Raw genomic sequence first — 21,165 nt, forward strand, 5'->3', positions numbered from 1 at the left:
CTAAGCTGATGTAACAGGCACACTCTCAGGTGTTTAAAACCCTTCACCTATCCTTCCCTTGTTCCCAAGGTGTCTAGGCAAGCAGGTGGACCAGAAGCATACAACCTTTCTCCTTTTTATCAGGAAAATACTGTCCTTTTGTTTGCTTGCTCGCTTGTTTGTTTGTTTTTGCAGGGTTATTTACTTTATGCAGCCTGCCCGCACAAAGGGCGTTTGCTTGCAGTGCAGCAGTGGCTCAGCTGGTGCCTTCTCCCAGTGCCTGCAGGAGGGTACTGCAGACAGGCACATGGTATTTTTCCAACCTCGGTGCAACAGGGACATCTGTTGGCTACTGTGTTAGCGAGGCTGCCTTTGCCAGGGTGGGTTTTCCTTGAATCTCAATTCAAGCAGCTTGTGGACAGAAGGGAGGTGTCTACATGACCTCTGTTTGACGTCAGGTCCTTATATCACCTCAGACAAGGAGAGTTTTTCAGCTAGAGCAGGTGAGGGGATCCTTATTCTCATCAAGGGATAAAGGTACCTATTTGCACCTTTCTGAGAGACCACGTGCAACTTTGTGGTATGTGAATATACTGCTGGGTCCGGAATGAAGTCCAGTGTCCCTGCCTTTGAGCTGAGAGTACAAAGGAAAAAAAAACTCAGTCAGGTTTTATATAAAATTTACATTAAATAACAGGTATTTTTCAATTCTCTCTTACTGAGGCTAGATTTCGTGCCACGGTCTATCCTTGTCCGGAGTCTGCCACCGAGCGCCGAGAAATGCTTGATGGAGTCAACACAAGAATCGAGGATTTAAACACAGTGAGTGGCAGTGGCTTCACTGAGGACTGAACCCTACAAGTGGGACCTGCCCAGATATTTGTCCTGTCTGAAACCATGTTGCAGACCATACAGGTTGTCCTCCGGACACCATATCTCATTATCTCCCTCATTCGCTTACACAGCAGCACTGTGGTGGCCACATGATGCGTGGAGGTCCCAAGACCATGAACTGTAGTTCTACTCATGAGTGTGATATTCCCCAGGTTTGTGGCTGCCTGCAGGAAATGCCAGCTTGGGAGCACATGGTGAGATGTGGCCAGTCTGTAAGCAACTGGGTAGGGAGCCAATCCCACTGCTAAGTAACCCCCAGTGGTCTCCTCTACACTTAGAGTGGCTCAGGACCATGCAGGGAGAGTTCTTGATGAGCAGCACTGTGCACCTAGTGTTGAGTGATCCTGTGTCCACACCTGCAGATGCTGCTCTCCAGGATACCCCACATTTATGCAAATAGTTCCTTTCCATCAACCCTCTCCAGTTAACTGAGTAGCTCCTCCCCCTGTGCTTCCCTGTCCTGAGTGTTGCCCTGTGTTGTGCTTACAGGTGATAACACAAACTGAGTCCCACCGCCAACGACTGCTGCATGAGGCAGCTGCCAACCTGTGGGCCTGGGGGATCAAGGTGAAGAAAATCAAGGCCATCTACCACATCCTGAATTGCTGCAACATCGATGTCACCCAGCAGTGTGTCATTGCAGAGATCTGGTTCCCAGTGGCTGATGCTGACCGGATAAAAAGAGCTCTCCATCAAGGAATGGTAAGAGAGCAACAGTTTGGGTCCTTGAAGCTCTCACCCACACTGAATTGTTTATATGTTGAGCATATGTTCAGACAGGTCTGGTACTGTAATGTGGAGCTCCCTTTTCTAAGTTGAGGTTGTCCCATTGTCGTTTGACCTTTCATTTCTTGACAGAGCTTAAGGTTAGCATTAAATGTTAGCAGGTTTGTGACAGGCCCTTGAGCCAGAAGTGGTGTTGTGGGGCCAATTCTTCTATCCACTCTGTGTCTGTCCTTGTCACTGTGTTTGCAGGAACGCAGTGGCTCCACGATTGCCCCCATCCTCACTGCCATACACACCAAGATGGCACCACCCACCTTCAACAGGACCAACAAGTTCACAGCTGGGTTTCAGAACATTGTGGATGCATACGGTGTGGGCAACTACAGGGAGATGAACCCAGGTGAGAAACACTCAGCTACTTATATCTGGTTTGCATGAGCCAAACTTAAAGCCTTTGAGCTTTCTCACTATCCTAAAAAATGTATTCGTTGCTGATTGAGAAATCTGAACCATATCGGAACTGTTTGGTGTTTAGGCATGGATTTTCTCAGGCAAAGAATTTGGCTGTTGGTCTTCAATGAATGATTGTGATGGAAATAAGGAACTATACAAATACAGGATGGAGAACAAATGGTGAGGTAGCTGGTCTGAGGAAAAGAACAAGCTTATAAGGGAAATGAGGGTGTTGAGGCTAAGAAGGCCAAAAGGACCTGACAAAAGTTTGAAACAATGGTAGAGAATTTCAGACCGCTGAGAATTAGTAGAAACCTAGAAATGGGGGCCTGTGTGAAAGGGTGAGATTAACTCAGATTGTTGAGGCTGAACAGGTTGAGAAACATGATAGTAACCTTCAAATACATTTTTGTGTTGCAAAACAGAATGCAGTTGTCTACACATGGTGTTTATTATGTTGAGAAGAGAAGCAAAGGATAAAACTGCAAGGAAGGTACAGGTCATACAACTGAACATTCTTTGCGATGGTAAAGCCAGTTATGCACTAGATCTGACTGCCTGGTGTGTAGAGGAGGAATTGAGGAGGCCTTTTAGGGCAGCACCTGTAAGGAATGGCCTGCTGGGGTAGACTGCTCCTTTGATGAGGCCTTTTTGTCTAGAGAGAGCTGAGCTTCTTGGCCTTTCCCTCCTGCAGCTCCCTACACCATCATTACCTTCCCCTTCTTGTTTGCGGTGATGTTTGGGGACTGTGGCCACGGCGCTGTCATGCTGGGCTTTGCACTCTGGATGGTCATTAATGAGAAGAGCCTTCTGGCCCAGAAAAGCACTAATGAGGTGAGTACCAGGGGTAGGCTCATCAGCCCCACTGGATAAAGGGGACATCCAGCCTCCCAAGGGCTGTGTGGAGATGGTTCAAAGATAACTGTGAGGCAGAGGTTTGGCAATTCTACCTACTCATACACCCAAGGGACCCAAAATTTTCTATGAATAATTGTATATACACTGACTAGTACAATCATGTCTGCTGTTGGTTGAGGCCCACAGACTGATGGGCCTGCAGGTACTTTGGTCACTGGCTCTGCCTTCTCCCCCTGCAGATCTGGAACACCTTTTTCAGCGGGCGCTACCTGATCCTGCTCATGGGCATATTCTCCATGTACACTGGCTTCATCTACAATGACTGCTTCTCCAAATCATTCAACTTCTTTGGTTCTTCCTGGCACATCATCCCCATGTTTAAAAATAACACTTGGAAGTAAGTGCTAAATGTAGGAAGGAAGTAAAAACACACCAAATGGAGCATGTAGGCTTGGAAAGAGAGACTGCCTGTGTGGGGAAGGGAAAGGCTCCCTGCTGTGGATGCAGCCATGAATGAATCAGAGGTTTTGTCTGACACACACAGATGAACTCACTATTGAAATGGAAATGCAGAGTCCCCGGGAACACGCCTGTTTGTTCAGGCACTGATGTGCATAAAAATCTGCAGGTGTCCAGGACTGATGCATAGAGAATTATCAGTGTGAGGGAGGCTGCCATTGTGTGGGGCCCATCTGCATGAGCACAAGTGCAGGATAACAGGTCACAGAAAGGCTGGAGTCAGCTACAGATATCCTGTAGTAGTCCTCAGCACACCTCACATAAATATACTGTGGGCTTTGATGGAGAGAGTAAACTGCAAAGGTCGTTTCCCTTTTCTCTTGTAGTAATGATGTGCTTCTAGAAAATACAGTGCTTCAGTTGAATCCAGCAACCCCAGGAGTCTACTCTGGAAATCCATATCCATTTGGAATAGATCCGGTAATTAAATTAAATTGCTCTAAGATAATTTTTATTTCAATCCTGTTTCTGCATATCAGGTACATCAGTAGCTCCCTGCACTCTCTCCTGAAGCTGTGCTTTTCACTTCTTGCTCTTTGTTCCTTATATAGTTGTTGTGGTTTCACCCCAGCCAGCAGCCAAGCCCCACACAGTCCCTTGCTCACTCCCCCACCAGTGGGCTCAGGGAGACAATTGGAAGGGTGAAAGCTGGAAAACTCATGGGTGGAGATATGGACAGTTTAACAGGGAAAGAAAAAGCTGTGCACACAAGTAAAGAATTAAGTCATCTCCTCCATGGGCAGGCAGGAGCTGAGCCATCTCCAGGAGAGCAGGACCCCATCACATGTGATGGTGACTTGGGAGGACAAACATCATCTCTCCAAACATCCCTCCTTCCCTCCACTTTATCCACTGACCATGATGCCACATGGTCTGGGATATTCCTTTGGTCATTTTGGGTCACCTGTTCTGTCTCTGTCTCCTCCCAGTCTCCTGTGCTCCCCCCAGTTCCTCACCAACCTCATGAAAAGCAGCAAAGGCCTTGGCTCTGTGTAAACCCTGCTCTGCAATAACAAAAACATCTCCATAATATTTACCCTGTGTTTACAAATCCAAAATACACCCCCAAATCAGCCACCATGAAGAAAAATATCTCTAACCCAGGCAAAATCAGCCCATTCCACCCCTTATTCCACACTATTTGCATCATGCTCAGGTACCACGCTATTCAATACAACTTCATTAACCACCACTTACCCCCTCATTCATCAGTCCTTCTGATGCTTTCCTTTAGCAATTAGCAATTGATATATTGCTAACAGCTCTGCACAGGCAGCAGCAAAATAGTAAGCAGGAAGGAAGTTTGATTTTTCTGGAGAGTGGTCTTGTGCTACAGTTTGTTTTCTGCTGAACTCTGTTTCCTTACTTGAGTACTTAAGCCATTCCAGAGATTGCTCATCAGTTTGAAGGCAAACTTCCAAATTTCATGCAGTCTATTTGTTGCATGGAATGTGAAATAAATGGCAGTATTAACTTAGCCACATTTTCTTCTCTTTGTCCTATTTCTCTTTTTCTTGTTGTTCTGTCTTTATCATGTACTGAAATGTACTTTTTCACATCAACCTTTCCTGCTTCAATCTTCATATTAGTCAAATAACCCCCATCCCTGCTGGTTGCACTCTCATTTCAATTGGTCACCCAAAGGAGCTCTGTCCTCCCCTGGTTCTCAGAGACATTGATCTTGTAGTCAGTTTTTTATAAACTCAGCTCTAAAGCTCTGCACAGGATGTGGGCAGTCTGGTTCAGAAAACCATGCCAGAAGCAGCTGAGTTTTCTGCATGTTGCCCTAATTTAGGTTGACCTAGACCTCTTCCAACCTGGCTTCTCCCTGTTCAAGAGTGTAAAAGTCAAGGAGGGGAGGGAAGAATGGCTGAGCAAGTGCTGGAAGGAAAGGGGTGGATGGGAAGCACCAGCTTCCAGATAATCTCTGAGGAGATTATCTGTGTCATTTGCCCTGAAGGATGGATGGCTCTTTGCATTTTGCAAATCTGGATGGAATGACTGAGTTGTATCTTGGGAAAAAAGTCACCCTGATATGGAGAAGCTAGACAATCTCTTTGGTATCCAGAGAATAGGCAAAACATGTCAAACAAACACGAAAAGCTCATGTTTCACCCTCCAAATAATCCTGTCTTCCTCCTTTCTCTTCAGGTACTATACTTAGTGTCTGAAAAGTGGTCTCTACTTACTGTCTCTGAGGACAGAAGACTTTGGGGTCTAGGAGGTTTGAGAAAAAAGGAGAAACAACCCTGAAGCTCTGTAGCATACAAAAGGCAGGACTTTTGAGAAGGGATGTATGTCCTAACATAACTAAAAAGTTAGTGCAGAGAGGCAGGCAGTAAGCTGATCTCCATGGCCAAAGAGTTGAAAAGAGTTTTTTCTGTTCAAACAAAAAATTTGATAATGCTCTGTTCTTAGTGCTTCTCTGGTGAGGGTGGAACTAATTTTGATTGTAGCAGGAGGGATTTTCTCATGCCTTTCCACTTTTGCTAAAGATGATGACTCAGCCTAAGGACAGGAAATGACACAGAAAATATTTAGGTTCTGCTACCAGCCTCTGCAGAGGTTTCTGGAGGACTGAAGTAAAGTTACAGGATCATTTTAAATCCTTGTTTCCTTTGTTAAAAGTTTAATACTTTATACATTTTAGATTAATACCTTGGCAGAGTGAAAAGTCATAAAAGGAACATCTAGATTTCTGTGCCTTGCTACCCTCTTACTAGAACTGGTAGGAATAAATTGATGGTGCTAAAGCAACAACATCCACAAACGTTTTATTGATCAAACACCTGAAAATCTTGTTCTTCTCTCTCTCTCTTTGTTCCTTTACCCAAAGATCTGGAATGTTGCAACAAACAAGCTGACTTTCCTGAACTCCTACAAAATGAAGATGTCGGTCGTCATAGGGATTGTGCACATGGTTTTTGGGGTGGTACTCAGTCTCTTCAACCACATGTAAGTTCATTTCAGCAACCCTGTTGCAGCAGCAGCAGCACACAAGTCCTCATCACTAAACTGGTGTCCTTCACTGAGAGAAAGTCATATTTTGGAGAGATGATCTGAATTTTGACCTTTCCCTGGTGTGGGTAGAAATGTCCCATACACTGACTGACTCACACAATGGTTAATATACAGTGCTAAGTCCAAAGGATAGCCATAACATTCAAGGTATTTCTTAAATAAACTCTCTTTTTAACTTACTTTCTTATATTCTGCAGAAATATTGAAACACACTAAATTAAAAAGATGTAGCACCACCCACTATTGACAACTTTCCCTTTGAAAGACAAGCTCTTTTGGCCTAAACCAAAACACACTGAAATCTTGCACAGCATGTGCATTTTGCCTAGCTTAGCAGCTCTTGGTCAGGATTTGTGGGTGTACTCATCTACATTTTGCAACAGCAAATAAAAAATGGTGTTAGAGTGCAGGGGCTGATACTATTGTGTTGAGAGACTCTCCAAAGCGGCAGTGTATATAGTGACCTTCAAGGGCAGAAAGTGTTCTATACCTTTCTTGGCATATAATAAATATATCTAATTGTATACCTTTATATTATATATAAATGTATATATTTATAGTATATATATTATGTTATATATATATTATTTATTACACATAATTATATCACTTTCTTGGCATATAAGGTTCAACTTTGTGAATAAGACATTTTTTGAAAATTGTCTTTTATTTCGGTGTAATAATCTTTTGAGTTGCTGAGATACTGGTGGGTCAAGTATAAAAATCTGAAGATAATCAGTATAACAGAGCTTCTGTATTTAAACAATGGCTTTCACCGATAAAGCTTGTAATTATGGACTTCTTTCTTGGCTAGTGATAGTTGTAAATTTGTTAGGTTATTTTCCAAAAATTAAATATTTCCATACTTGGGTGCAAACTTGTATTAATATCTAGTGTATTAACTCTAGTTTTCTTTCCTGATTCTTTCCAGCTACTTCAGGAATTACATAAACATTGTCCTTCAGTTCATTCCAGAGATGATTTTTATTATCTCTCTTTTTGGCTACCTGGTCTTCATGATTATTTTCAAATGGTGCCGTTTTGATGTCTATTCATCCCAGAGTGCACCAAGCATCCTCATCCACTTTATCAACATGTTTCTGTTCAACTATGGTGACACCTCAAATGCTCCATTGTATGTGCATCAGGTATGGATGAAGCAGCCTGAATCCACTGTAGTTTTGTATTTGCAGTGGGTGTTGTGGGGAGTGGACACAAAGATACAGACTCAGAAGCTCAATCACAAGTGTCAGTCACAAAAGTAAAGTTTATTCTTCTGGTATTTGTGTTGGTCTGTGTTGTGTTGGTCTTGTCAACAGGGAGGGAAAAGCAGCTATCAATCAGTGATGTAGAGGAAATCTCTTTCCTAGTGTCATTCTGACAAGAATAATGATGCAGTGGGAGATACTATTGGGGGGAAAAAATCAAAGTGTGACTAGAGATACAAAGCTGTGTATTGCAGGCATGCTGTCCTGCAGTCTGGTCACAATGCTAGAGACATCTTCCTTTCTTCCTATAAGATAAGTTCCTGTTTCATCTTTGGAAAGCTTTAATACTTGACATTTTCACCTAGAAAAGTAGAAGTAGCTAGAGGATTTTCTGGCAGGTTTTTGTCAGAAATAACTCCTCTTGGGAGTTCACTTGAAAAAAAAAGGCAAGCAAAAAAATATCCCCTAAGAGGAAACTCATTTTAAAGTCATCTCTATTTATATTCTCAGAACATGCACTTTTTTTCTTTGATTGATTTTACATCAGCAGCATCAGTGAATAATCTGCAAGCAAGTGCTGCTTCCAGCCACATGTGTGCAGCCACATCTATACAGTTGCACACTGGTCATTCCAACATGAGCTCAATTTTAGGGACAGCTGGTGAGTCAGAACTAGTAGAGAGCCCTGATCAGCTCCAGAAAACTTGTTAAGGATTCAGGGGAGTTTGGAAAAACACAGTCTTCCCAGCCTTTAAAAAGTCTTCAGATAACATTGTGCTTTTTAACAACCCAAAGCTCTCCCAAGGTGTCAATTTTTTTCCTATATTCCTGTCCCCCTGACCCACCAGGAACAGAATGCACCATCTGCCGGGGTAGTCTGAATGAAAATATTGTATGAGCCCAATCATGAGGTGATTAGACATCTGAGCCAGCTTTAAAAAAATGCAGAAGTTGTGCTTTAAGGTTTTCTTTGTTTGTTTTGATGTTGCTCTTCTCTGAAAGTACCAACAGTTTTGTCAGGACAGCAACAGGGGTGCCATAGTGCAGTGTAAGAACACCTTATATTGTGGGGACAATCTGTTACCAAACCCAAGCTATGGGGATTCAATTCCTTCTGGAATTGCAGATGTGGAGTAAATCCAGGGCAAGACATGAATGACCTGGCTCTTACTGCAGCCTTTCTACACTGATCAAAGCCAGGCAGCCTGACTGACTCACTCAGAGTTAGAACATTCACTTGGGATGCTGAGTAGCCAGGTTCAAGTCAGTAGCATGAGATTTTGGTAAATTAACCCTTTTCAGCATGAAAGCCTGTTATCTCCAGATCTCCAGCCATCTCTAGCTGAATGTGCTTTCTGGAGCCTTGAGCACTATACATTTATTCTTATTCTCATGAGCAGAGGATACACAGCCAAATACAACAAATAGAACAGGGAGTTGAGTTGTATTTGTTGTATTAAAAAAATTACCATTATATAGACTCAGCTTTCTAACTATAAACTTAGTTGGCTAAATGAAGTAAAGCAACTTTTTGCTCTTGTTGTTTTGTCTTTTAGAAAGAAGTGCAGAGTTTCTTAGTCATATTTGCTCTGATTGCTGTTCCCTGGATGCTCCTCATTAAACCTTTCATCCTCCGAGCCAACCACCAGAAAGCACAGCGCGTGGTAAGGGATGTGGATCAGCTGGGGGGGATTCAGTGCTGCAAAGGCAAAGCTGGGGAGACAGACCCCAAAAACTCTTTGCAGTGATGTAATTCTACATTTCTCTGAGCTCAGGCTTTCTTTGAGAATTTCCAAGTGTGCTTTACGCCACATATGCCCAGGACATGTGTATGGACACCTCTAAACCATCTAAACTAGAATCAGAGAATGGCTAAATTTGGAGGGGATCACTGGAGGTCATCTGGTCCAAACTCCCTGCTGAAACGTGTTCCCTAGGGCTCATTACTCAGGTTTGTGTCCAGACAGCTTTTGAGTATCTCCAATGAAGGAAACATTTCCCAGGAAGCAGGAGCTTTGCTGGCAAGGACATACCCTATTTGTTAAGCTGACACCAAGCTCTTTTACCCGCTGTATCCAAAATCAAAGAAGATTCAGAAGATTGAAGTACTGGTAAAGGCAAGACAGGGAAAATACCTCAGTTGTCAGTCCACAATCTCCACTAACCATAAGTTTGCTCTCTGTAGAAATGGCTGTGGAGAGAGCAACAGTACTTGAAGGAGAGGTTTGATTTAAAAGCTGTTGCCTGCTTTCTGTAGTTCTTTCTTCCTTAAGTGATTGCCTTCACATTAACAGAGCCCTCCTTCCCATGGGCTCTGCGGTTTGCCCACAGCTTCCCAACACACAGCTGTGGCAGCTGCAGCTTCCCAGCTGATCATTAATTCTCTCCATCATTGCACTAACAGGACTTTACTTGTCAGTCAAGATTTACTTCTCTTTATAGTTAGAGTTAGTGGCTGGAGTACCATTTATAGGGCACAGATGTTTCCATTTGAACAAAGAGATGCTGGTTTTGCTGCTTGACCTTTTCCAACCCAGTCACTTCTGACCTATAATTGAAAGCCAGGTCCCTGGGAGACCTTTTCAGCCCTGCCTCTGCACTGTAATTTCTTATTTTGTCATTGTTCTGGGATTTGGATGAAGGCTTGACATGGCTGACTCCATCTCCTGCTTTTATGCCAGGAACATCTGACAGGTTTTACCCACCTCCTATTGTGCCCCCATATTTCTATTCCTAATTTTCATATGTTAGCTGTCTGATCACATCCTCCATTGCCCTAGATTTATATGTTTGCAGCAGAGTCTGTTTTCTGTGCTGACATTCAGGTAAAGCAAAGATAAAGCTGGTGTGACAATCATTATTGCTGTACTAGGAAACAATATGTTGACAGGAGACCTTTCCCATGAAACCTGCTGGAGGCTATAAAGGGTGACAAGGCAGAACCTGACAGAAGCCATGAGGTCTCTATTTGGTTATGCTGTATAATAGGACTTATTAGATCAGGCCTCTAGAAAAGTCCTGTAAATAATAATTGTAGAGAAGTTGACACAAGGTTTTTGCCAATTTAAAATGAATCAAGAGCTTTGAATTTTATTTCTGCCTGTATCCAAGAACTGTGTGACCTTCATCAAGTCATATGATCCTCTTAGGCTTCATTGCTCTTTTGCTTGACACTAATTCCTTTGATTTGCACCCATCTAATTGGGATCATCAGCTTTAAAAGTACATTGGTTTTCTCATTTGCTTAAAGTGATGGGTCTTCTCATGATGGTATCAAAGAGTGCATTGTGACACTAGAAACTAGCTACAATATAGTTGGAATCACTGGAAAATGCTCTAGGATGGAAAACATTTAGGTATTATTAGCCATTTGGTGGGAATATTCAATTTCTGTTGTCCTTGATGAGTATTGTTGAAACTCTTTGTGTTCATGATATAATCCTTCACCTGTTACCCATCATGAGGTTATTGAGGGACTTCTGTGCCATGGACTTCTTCATTTTGGTATCAACCAAGCATACTGCATTTTGTTTCTGAAAGCTCCGTTCTCAAGCCATCTCAGGAAACTCAGGAGGTGAAAATGAGGCAGATGTCCCAGAGACCAATCACTCCAAGAAAGCTTCCCAGGGAGGCCACAGTGGTGGCCATGGAGGACATGAGGGTGAGGATGAAGAGGTAAGAAACTTTGGGCAGAAAATTATTCAGACAAACACAATAGTAGAAGACAAATGTCAAGCAGAAGACTTTTGCAGAACTGCCAGCCCTTCTTTCTAACAAGATATCAACACATACTGTTGTAACAATTTGTGTTTTCAAACAGAATAGGGTTTGAACTTTGATTGAATTACTTCCTCTAAACTTTTCCTTTGGTTTTGCCTGGTGGTGGCACACATTCTTGCAAGACTCAAGCTTTTACAAACCTCTGGGTTTTGCTTCCTCAGGGGTGGTTGTTCAGTTCCACATTGCACCCAGAGAAGGTCAACTCTTTCCCAAGAGTCAGTGAGCTTTCCTTTCTCTAAATTGCAAAGAAGCATTTAAAGTTGGCAGCCAGAATTGTTGACTAGGGAGAGAATCCTTCCTTTGGCAGATATTGTCAAGAGCTTCTACAGTAGGGAACAACACAGGAGAAAGTGACAAAAATATTTGTAGCAGTTGGGAGTATCAACAATATTGAGTGTGGATATGGCTGGCTGTTCCCAGTCAAAGGGAATCTTCACAGATTTGCTTATTCATTATTATGAGATACAGTTATTCAGCGATATCTCCCAAAATGTGTATGCCCAAAGGCAGATAGTCTGAAAGCCCCTATTTTACATAAGAATTTCTACCTCTATAAGAAATTGCAGAGATTGGCAGCAACTGGATTGACACTTAAGGATTTGAAATTGTAAGAGTGGAATTTGAGCTGTTCCCCAAACATTTAGTTTTCACTGGAATTGTATTTCCCCAGTGAGAATGTATGAGAAGATCATAGAGAAGTGACACTTTCCAAAGCAGTTTCTTTTCCTGGGAAATACCTTTGTGTTTCTCAGGACGTAGCAAGGAAAGGAGTGAAAAGAGCCTTTGGTGGAGTGTTGCTCTGCTAACCAGAAAGCCCTGAAGTGAGAACTAATAAAGCTTTTTTGGTTCTATATGTTGTTTCAGTTCAATTTTGGAGACATATTTGTCCACCAAGCTATCCACACCATTGAATACTGCCTTGGCTGCATCTCCAACACAGCCTCCTACCTGCGACTCTGGGCGCTGAGCTTGGCCCATGCACGTGAGTGATTGTCCCCCTTTAGTGTCCTCACCATGCTCGTCATGGCTTCTGCTGGTGTTTGACTATTGCTGCAAACTTCTTCATGAAATCCAAGCTTCTCCTTGTGGACATTTATGTGTGAGGATGTTTTGCTTCTGGTTAGATCACTCCAAGTGTTTCATGGTGGGCGTCTCAGTTTTCAGAGGTGATCCCTGGCAGCTCTGACTGCATTCACTGGCTGGGGCCCCTTTTCCTGCACTGCTCTTTAGTCACCCCTCATGGTGTGTGGCATGGTGGGAGGTGCAGCCCACTTGTCTAGTCCAGTCCATGGAGGTGAAGGCAGTATGGGAGCCATAGCTGCTTTTCCCAAGAAGCACTTGCTGTAGCCTTAGGGTATGCAGATGAATGCCAAAATTACTTGAAACAGTAATTTTGATTCTGTTCAGCAAACAAGAAAGAAGAGGTCTGGCTCAAGAGCTTCTGGAATTTATCATTTTCACTGGGATTTTTCCCAGAAACATTCAGTGGAACATCCCATTCCATGAGAAATGTACAGCATTTCAATGTCTTTTGTCTTGGTTTGTGATAAAAACAGATGCTCAAATACTAGAAATTGCCTCAGGCTGGAACTTAGATTTTCAATGTTTCTAATTTTTCTAAAATGCTTTTTATTAATATTGCTGTGATGCTTCTGGCTAGGAGTTGCACCTGCCCTAAAGAATTGTGCACACAAAAAAAGGAAAACAGAAAGGGGGTGGGGGGCAAGGAGGGTGGCATGCCATGGATTGACAGGGCTGAGCTGTACTTCTTGGCACAGAAATAAGCTTAGTAAGAGTGGAGTGGAAGTTGATACACATTAGCTTTACATGCAGAACAGATACCCAAATAAAATAAAGCAAGTAAAAAGCTTAGCTAAGGGCATACATATTCCACAAACTGGGAAAAGGGGGTGAGCTGGCAGACTGCATGCTATGTCTGTCTGTAGCTGCTGCTCAGCATTTTTTTCCTTTTATTTCCTTCTGCAGAGCTGTCAGAGGTGCTTTGGACCATGGTGATGCACAATGGGCTCAGCAGCAGCGGCTGGGCAGGCCTCATCGCCATCTTCATCATCTTTGCGGCGTTTGCGGTGCTGACGGTGGCCATCCTGCTGGTCATGGAGGGGCTCTCGGCCTTCCTGCATGCCCTGCGTCTGCACTGGTATGGGCAGGGCTCCTCTGGAGCTTTTCCAGATCAGGCTTGGGAGGGAACAAGGCTGTGGGAACAGCTGGGCACAGTGTCAGACATGCTGTGCCAGTGCTTTAGACCATTGGTTCTCTTTGGCAAATGAATGAGGGAGGCGCTTCCAAAGGGAGCTCAGATCCCTGCTCTGACCTGCTCCCTGGAGCAACCTGCTTGTCCTCCTGCACCCGTGGTGGTTGTCAGCATGTGAGGCAAATGGCAACCTGCAGTTCTGTCCTGGTAACCATGCAGAGCCACTGAGGCCTCTTTGTCCTGCACAACAAGGCCCGAAGGCAGCACAGCCACACTACTGGCTGTGTATCCCACCCAAGGATCTAACAAGACAGCTGGCAAGGGCAGCAAGAGTTCAGCTGGGAGTGCAAAACCTGATGAAAACCTGGGTCTGTGCTTGTGTCATCAGCCCAAGCTGAGCTTCAGGCTGCTTAGGCTTTGTGGCAAACCAGCTCCAAGTTAGCCCCTGTCGGCCTTAACTGATCATCAGGGCAGGCAAGGAAAGTGATGGGGACCCACCATCAGACGTGAGCAAGACCAAGGTGACCAAACACCCTTCACCACCACCGTAACTCAGTGTTCTACCTGAGCCCCAAGCTGTGGCCTTTTTCACCATGTCCTAGCACAAATCATAAACACTGCCAAACCATGGTCCAGGTGCTTGTCATTGTGCAGGGAAGAGGAAGTGTCTGTCTCCCTCCAGTATAATTAGCAGGTGGTTATCCCAGCTCTCAGAGCTTCTAGAAGCAGGTTTACCAGGCAAGGTTCTGCTCACTGGCCTCATGATGACATTTCCAGTCTGGCTCCACAGAAAGTCAGAGCTGATGTGTGCCATGTTGCTCCTTGGGCTGCCTGTGTCTCACTGCTGCTCCCATAAAGGCCTATATTTGCAGCTTAGAGTCAGCAATTTTCTTGTGGCCTCACTTTTCCCATGGTTGCAGTATTTCAGCCTCTTGGTCCTGCCTACAGGCAATACTGATGCCTCCCTCTGCTCCTCCCTAGGGTGGAATTTCAGAACAAGTTCTACGTGGGAGCTGGGTACAAATTTTCTCCATTCTCCTTCAATCACATCATCAATGGCACTGCAGAAGAGTAAAACCAGTGCATCACTGTTTCCCTCCTCAGACCTGCCTCTGTTTCCTTGTGGTGGCTTACCCACAGAGTAGGATAGATGGGATGAAAGAGAATGGGGCATGGCCCTTGAAAGAAGAATTGCAGATGAATATGTCCTAGCTGCATTCCAATATACTCCTTTATCACCTAAGAGATAACCTGTATCAGCTGGTCTGGCTGGAGCCTTGGCTAAGACTCCATTGATGTCTGCAAGTTCCTGGTCCTCAGCATTTGATGGGGTCAGCTGCCTACTGCTTGGTTGAAAAGAGGAGATGCAGCTTTGGAATTAAATTGGTTATTAACAATCGACTCACATGCGTTCTGCTCCATTTGCTGCCCTGTCGTTGTGGTATATATCTTTCCAAGGAAAATATGTTTTGTGTGTGGTTGATCATATGATGTAATTAAGTCCCTTATAAGATTTCAACCCTTCATTTAGCACACAATGCAAACCATCTCAAAGACAGATCGTATTGCAGATTTGCAATTTTCTACATGCTTTAGTAGAACAACCCCCTTTTTATCTGATTTGCTCCAGGGCTTGACAGCATTGGATTATAGAAATGTACACACATCATCACTTAACAAAAGTGTTAGTTTTGAGCTGTGTAAACAAAAATTTCCACATTGGCAGCCATTTTATTTATCTCAATTGACTTGTTTGTCACTGAAGACGCAAGATGTGCTGTATTTTTCAAGATGGCTTGTTAAAGCAGATTGTGGAGAAATGCTAATATCTAATGAAAGAAAGAAAAGTGGAATCAAAACAGTTGGCGTGAATTTGAAGTACTGATGTACTGCGATCTTCTGAAATATTCATGAATTACTAATCCTTCAAACTGAATAATGTTAATCATAACAGGCTATGATTTTTTAAACCTGAAATATGTAAAGAAAACAGAGTACACCAAGGGATTTGAAGTGGACAATGCTCCCTTTTAAGGTCTGTGACCGAACAAGCCCTTATTTTCAAAACTCACTGCCTTGATATCCAGCTCCACCAAAAAACCCACATGGGAGTGTTCCCAGCAGGACACACAGTGTTACACTCATCACAGGTTATGTTTCTGCAGTAGTCAGGCTTGAGAGTCACCTCCAGCTACAGTGACAGGGGAGAAATACAGCCCCAAGCCAAGCAGTAGTCCCAGTTTTTCCCTTGGGGCCTCAAGAAGCCATACCAACCTTTTCAACAGCTTGGGCTCAGAGCAGCAGCTGGAGCTGAGAAGAGGTGGGCACAGGAGTGTGTCCATGACCCATGCATGGTCCCAGGTCACCAGCTCTTTGGGCATAAGTAACCTATGGCCCAGGAAAAACCTACACAGACATGTCTGCAGATGGTGTCACAGTTGCTCAGCATAGGCACATCACCTTTGTTTCTTCCTTCCAGCCTGTTTTGTCTATTCCTACTCAGGAGTAAAGCTGTCTTGCAGAAAGAATGGCCAAAGTAGTTTGATGCGTTATCAAATGCAGAGAAAAGAATTTGCTTTACGAAACAGTGGGTGAATTTTCTGCACAAACACATATTTTATCTTAATTGCAGCCTTCCATGTGATTGCAATGTAACTGAGAAGATGATTACCAGCAACAGATTATCCGTTCCTTTCAAAGCTTCTTGGTGTTTTGCTCTTTGTCTAAGGCTTACATTTTAAGCAAGAAAAACAAGTTGTCCTGTGAATACCTCAGGAGAAGGTGGTCTGTAGTTTACTGTACTGAACAGTAACTCAAACATTGGGCTTAATTCAGTTCTCTCTCTCTGTGCAACCAAATAACACAGCACAGCATTTGTGATATGGGAATGGTGCTTCCCCACTCCACAAGAGGACCAAGTCCACTAATATTCCAGAAGCATTCAGATTGCTGAGAGGCAGGGTTGCACTGATACACTTTGAAGAGAGCCCTGGGTTCCATGTGGGTTCTTCTTAAGAATTCTTTTAAAACCTAGAAATGTTCCAGAGAGTGCTTTGCTTTTAAAAGGTTTTCCTGCAGAAGAAGAGGAGGATTTTGAAGTAGAGCAGTGCCTGCCTGTTCCTTGCACAGCTGCTGAGTGGAACACATTGTTTAGCTGGTTCTGTGGATGTGGCCATCAGGTGTGGTCAGGTCCAGCAGAGACCACTGTTGTACACTAATAGACCTTCTTGGTGCAATAGCCCAGTGTCTTTGGCTGTACTGTACCCAATGCTGGAAGAGATGTGACTTGTGATTACTTGGCCTAAGCCAGGACCTCAGCATTCCCCTCTGCAGCAGACTCAGGATCTGTGCCTGTGGGGAATGGTGGGGAATGCTGCTGGACCCAAAGCTCATCCCATTGCTAGGGAGCAGTTTGTTTCTGAGAACTGGTGGCATGAGTTTAGTCATTTTGTAGGGAACAAACATTAAACAGCTCAGTGAATGACCTTGTAGAAAGAAAATGCAAAGAAAGGAAGTCAAGCAAACTGTTTTTAGTGTGACTCATAGTCATTCTTTCCTGAGATTTTTACTCCTTCTTATGAGAGCTGATGCTCTGTGTGTGTCTATGCCTTCCCACCAGGACAACTTTGTGATGTGGAAGATGAAAAAAACTGGGTATTGAGTTCTTGTCCAGTCTCTTAGGTCCTCTGGACTGGTGATAATGAACTAGCTTTTGGACTGAGGTTTCAGAAACTCCAGGATTAAACAGTTTCTTGGCAACAGCCTCTGGCTCCTCCAGAAAACAGCACTTTCCTCAATCTTTACCTATACAATGGCTCTCCATCATGTCCTTGGCCAGCATGGAGACCTTTCTTTTCTCTGTCCCACTCTTTCATTTCTCCTGGACCTTTCATGCATTTGCATTTGTTCTTCACTCTGATCAGCCTTTGCCTTTCCATGGCAAATAAGTAGAATACCATTAGGTGGTTGGAAAAATGTAACAGACATAGTATCCCTTTGTGCAATCCCAAACACCTGGGCCTGAAAGTCCATCTTTGTGGCTTTGAACTTCACTGGAATTTTGGTCATTTTTTTCCCTTCTTTGCTGGGGAGCTGGAATGCTGAAACATCCGCACCCTCCTGTCATTGCACACACACTGTTGCAGTTTTTGCAATGCAAACATAATGATATGGATCTGGCAGCTTGGATGGTGCAGCTCATTGAGCAGATGCCAATAACAGCTGAATATTAGATATTATTAAGAAGAAGATATAAAATAAAGCTGTGAGATAGCATATGTTGGCTGGTAGCAAATATCTTCTAGATGCTTGGAAGGATGAGATTCAGCTTGGGAGTTACTTTGATAAAACTATTGCACCATTGCTGCCAGCTCAGTGTATGTATTCAAAACAGAAGGATTTTGGAAACACTGAGTAGTAAAGGTCAGCACATACATTCCTAGTCAAGCTATCATGGCACTGAGATTTGCTGCACAACAAGGCTGGGATCCCTGTGGTAGTTTAAAGCCATGAATGCTCCCTGCATTTTGCCGCTCCATCAAGAAATTCAGAAGGATGAAGCAGACCTAATTTTTCTCATGGTGATGGTGCCTGAGTTGGCTTTATCTGGCCTAAGAAGAGCTGTTGGCTGCAGTGCCCAGGCTGGGGATGGCAAAGGTGCCTTACATGGGCACTGACTGCTGCATGACCAACCTCTGAAAGCTATGAGCTAAGATCTTGCTGGTGTTTCAATAATGATGTGTCCCAGCACTCTCCTTCCACCTGCTTGGAGTCATCCTCATAAGAAGAGATGAGTAAGCAGCAACACCTGTGGCAGGCAGTGCCTGTGAAGGACCTGCAGATAGAGTGAGACAAGCACAGGTCAGCACCCTGCCTGCAGCACCTACCCCTGGGTGCTGGAGGTGGGTGGAGAGGGACCTGCCTGTGCCCAGCAAGGAGGAAACCTGACTCCTGGGAGCTGGATCCCAAACAAACAGTGCTGCCGGCGCTGTAAAAAGTAAATAGCAGAGGAGATACAGCCAGAAAATAGAAAAGGTCTTCTCCTCCGAGCCTGAGACACCACAGAGGTAAGAAAGCTTTGCTAAATAAAAAGTATTTAGTAAAATCTTGCTTATTATTGGGGGTGTCTGATAATTTGTGTGATCAGATAGCCCCACTCTCACCTACAGGAAAAATTCTCAGCCAGAGAAGGTCTCTGACCTTACTGACAGAGTTCCCAGGTGGTGTCACAGGCAGCACTGCATGTTGTATGGCCTTTGTGCCTCACAGTCCTCTGGAGAGGGGTCACAGCATCATTCCAATGGGTCCCAGCAGCAGTTTCACTGTACTCTTGGTTGTTCCCTTCAGCTGGAGGATTTTTATTTTCCCTGCCAGCAACAGCTTTGTCACTGCTGTTCTTTTGGCTCTTGCAATTGGTGTTTAGTTGGATTTACAAATAGAGGGAAATGTGTGACTCCCTGAAGATAGACACTAGCTGCTCCATTAAGGCAAACAGGGCTGCATAGGTTTGGGATGAGCAAAACTCAGGTTGGTAGGAAATGTTAGGAGGTTTACTGTGCCTGCACGGATTTCTGGTGTTGAGGTGCTGGAGAATGTATCCCACCTGCTTACCAGCTGCTATTTGTGGTTTTATTTGTGCTAGAGACTAGTGTGGTTCTCACACTAGATACTATCTACCATCTGCTGCCTCTGAGGGTGTCTGGCTACTGCGGGGTGCTGGAGGTGGCCCTGCAGCCTTCTGCTTGAGCACAGGACCCTCACTGTGAGCTCTGCACAGCAGCACCAGGGACTGGGGTTCCCTCCCTTTCTGTGGAAGAGTTGTGGCACTTCCCAGAAGGAATGCCCATAGCCCAGAGCAGGCACCAGTGAAATGCCCCAAGACCTCTCAGCAAAGAGTAGCAGGGCATCCCAGCATCAGGATGGGTGGGCAAAGGCCCAGGCCTTGATGCTTGTCCTGCCACCACTGTGGGCTGTGCCTTCCACAGACATTTTGGAGGAGAGTGTTTGTTTAACCTGACACAGTGTGATGTGGCAGCTGAGAGTAGAATGTGTTTGCAGGTCTCTAGTCACAAAGGAATAGAAAAGGAGAAGAACAGGTGCCCAGATTTTGTTATTGCAGAGCCTTTGGCTATTCAGATACACAGTAAATCTTTACCTCTTCCTGTGGGCTCTTCCAGGCACCTTCTTTGGTTTTTGTTGAGCTGGTTCCACTTGAAAATAGTCCCTAGCTGTTGGCCATCATAATCAGCTGGTGACTCTGTGGCACTGCTGAGAGACAGATGTAACCAATATACTTTGCATATTCTTTGGTGCTGGGCTGTAATGACCTGTGACAGGAAGGTCAGTGCATGTGACCCAGCTGACTAATCTGCCATTAGTCCTTAATGGCCCCCTTTTAACTGTACCTCAGTATAGGACCTGGGTGTCCATGCTGTAGTGCTGTAATTCCATGCTTTCTGTGTTCCTGCTGCCCTCTATCTCAAAGGGAATTTTGTATCTCTCATTAAATGCTCTCAGCCATTAATTCCCTCCAGCTCTCACCCTTCTGCAGCCTCCCTGCAGCCTGGGCCAAGCCCAGCACTCTTGAAGGGAGGTCATCGAAGGAAAGGGGGTCAGCAAAGTGCAGATGCAGTGCCTGAGCATGCACTCAGCAGGAAAGGTTGTGGGTTTAACCAATCAGTGTGCTTAGGATTAACATGAGTTTTTCTGATGAGGAAAAGCAACAGTGGCCAAAAGAGCTAGTGCTGAAAGCCAGAAACACTGGCAGGGGAATCCAGCTTCCAGTTGCAACCCAGAACGCATGGCTGTGTTTATGGGTGCCCTGAGAGGATGGGGATTAGTGTGCCAAGGGATGAGGCAGATGGGTTGGTTTGCAGCAGGAAGCTGTGTGCTGTGATGGTGTTTGCAGGGGTCCCAGGAGGAGGGAAGAGATGAGAATGTTGACTCCATGTTTCAGAAGTCTTGATTTATTATTTTATGATAATTAAATATTTTATGGTATATTATATTAAAACAGTACCAAAAGAATAGAAGAAAGGATTTCGTCAGAAGGCTGGCTAAGAATAGAAAAGGAATGATAACAAAATCCTGTGACTGACCGAGACAGTCCAGACAGCTGGACTGTGATTGGCCATTAATTAGAAACAATCACATGAGACCAATCACAGATGCACCTGTTGCATTCCACAGCAGCAGATAACCGTTGTTTACATTTTGTTCCTGAGGCCTCTCAGCTTCTCAGGAGAAAAAGTCCTAAGGAAAGGATTTTTCATAAAACATGTCTGTGACAGTTTGCTGCCTGGGGTTAGGGAGCTGGCTGTGTCCCCTGGCTCTGCCTCAGTGGGGCTCCCACCACACTGACCACTTGTAGAGAGCAGCACCTCTACTCAAACCCAGCTCCACTGGGGAGCCTCCAACAGGGACAACCACTACTGGTTGTATCAGGTCTTGGCTCCTGGAGATGCAGCATCTTTTAGAATGGCACTGCATTTCACTGCCCTCTGGGCTGGAGAAATT

The 21,165-nt window shown here is 44.4% G+C and overlaps 1 protein-coding gene across 3 annotated transcripts in view; it reads left to right on the forward strand.

The window, feature by feature from the left end:
• The window catches only part of ATP6V0A4 (ATPase H+ transporting V0 subunit a4), a 30,003-nt gene extending 11,289 nt beyond the window's left edge, over nucleotides 1-18,714 (forward strand). For all 3 annotated transcript variants that reach the window (XM_005482743.4, XM_074539054.1, XM_074539053.1), the window contains 13 exons: nucleotides 708-801; nucleotides 1,363-1,575; nucleotides 1,849-1,999; nucleotides 2,747-2,886; nucleotides 3,150-3,307; nucleotides 3,756-3,849; nucleotides 6,266-6,384; nucleotides 7,382-7,598; nucleotides 9,215-9,322; nucleotides 11,199-11,333; nucleotides 12,303-12,420; nucleotides 13,425-13,596; nucleotides 14,632-18,714. In XM_005482743.4, coding sequence (XP_005482800.1) covers nucleotides 708-801; nucleotides 1,363-1,575; nucleotides 1,849-1,999; nucleotides 2,747-2,886; nucleotides 3,150-3,307; nucleotides 3,756-3,849; nucleotides 6,266-6,384; nucleotides 7,382-7,598; nucleotides 9,215-9,322; nucleotides 11,199-11,333; nucleotides 12,303-12,420; nucleotides 13,425-13,596; nucleotides 14,632-14,725 — 1,813 coding nt within the window. In that variant the 3' untranslated portion in view covers nucleotides 14,726-18,714. The remainder of the gene's footprint in view (nucleotides 1-707; nucleotides 802-1,362; nucleotides 1,576-1,848; nucleotides 2,000-2,746; nucleotides 2,887-3,149; nucleotides 3,308-3,755; nucleotides 3,850-6,265; nucleotides 6,385-7,381; nucleotides 7,599-9,214; nucleotides 9,323-11,198; nucleotides 11,334-12,302; nucleotides 12,421-13,424; nucleotides 13,597-14,631) is intronic.
• Nucleotides 18,715-21,165: the final 2,451 nt, after the last annotated feature.

The sequence above is a fragment of the Zonotrichia albicollis genome, chromosome 4 (genome assembly GCF_047830755.1).
Source record: "Zonotrichia albicollis isolate bZonAlb1 chromosome 4, bZonAlb1.hap1, whole genome shotgun sequence".
NCBI classification, from domain to species: Eukaryota; Metazoa; Chordata; class Aves; order Passeriformes; family Passerellidae; genus Zonotrichia; species Zonotrichia albicollis.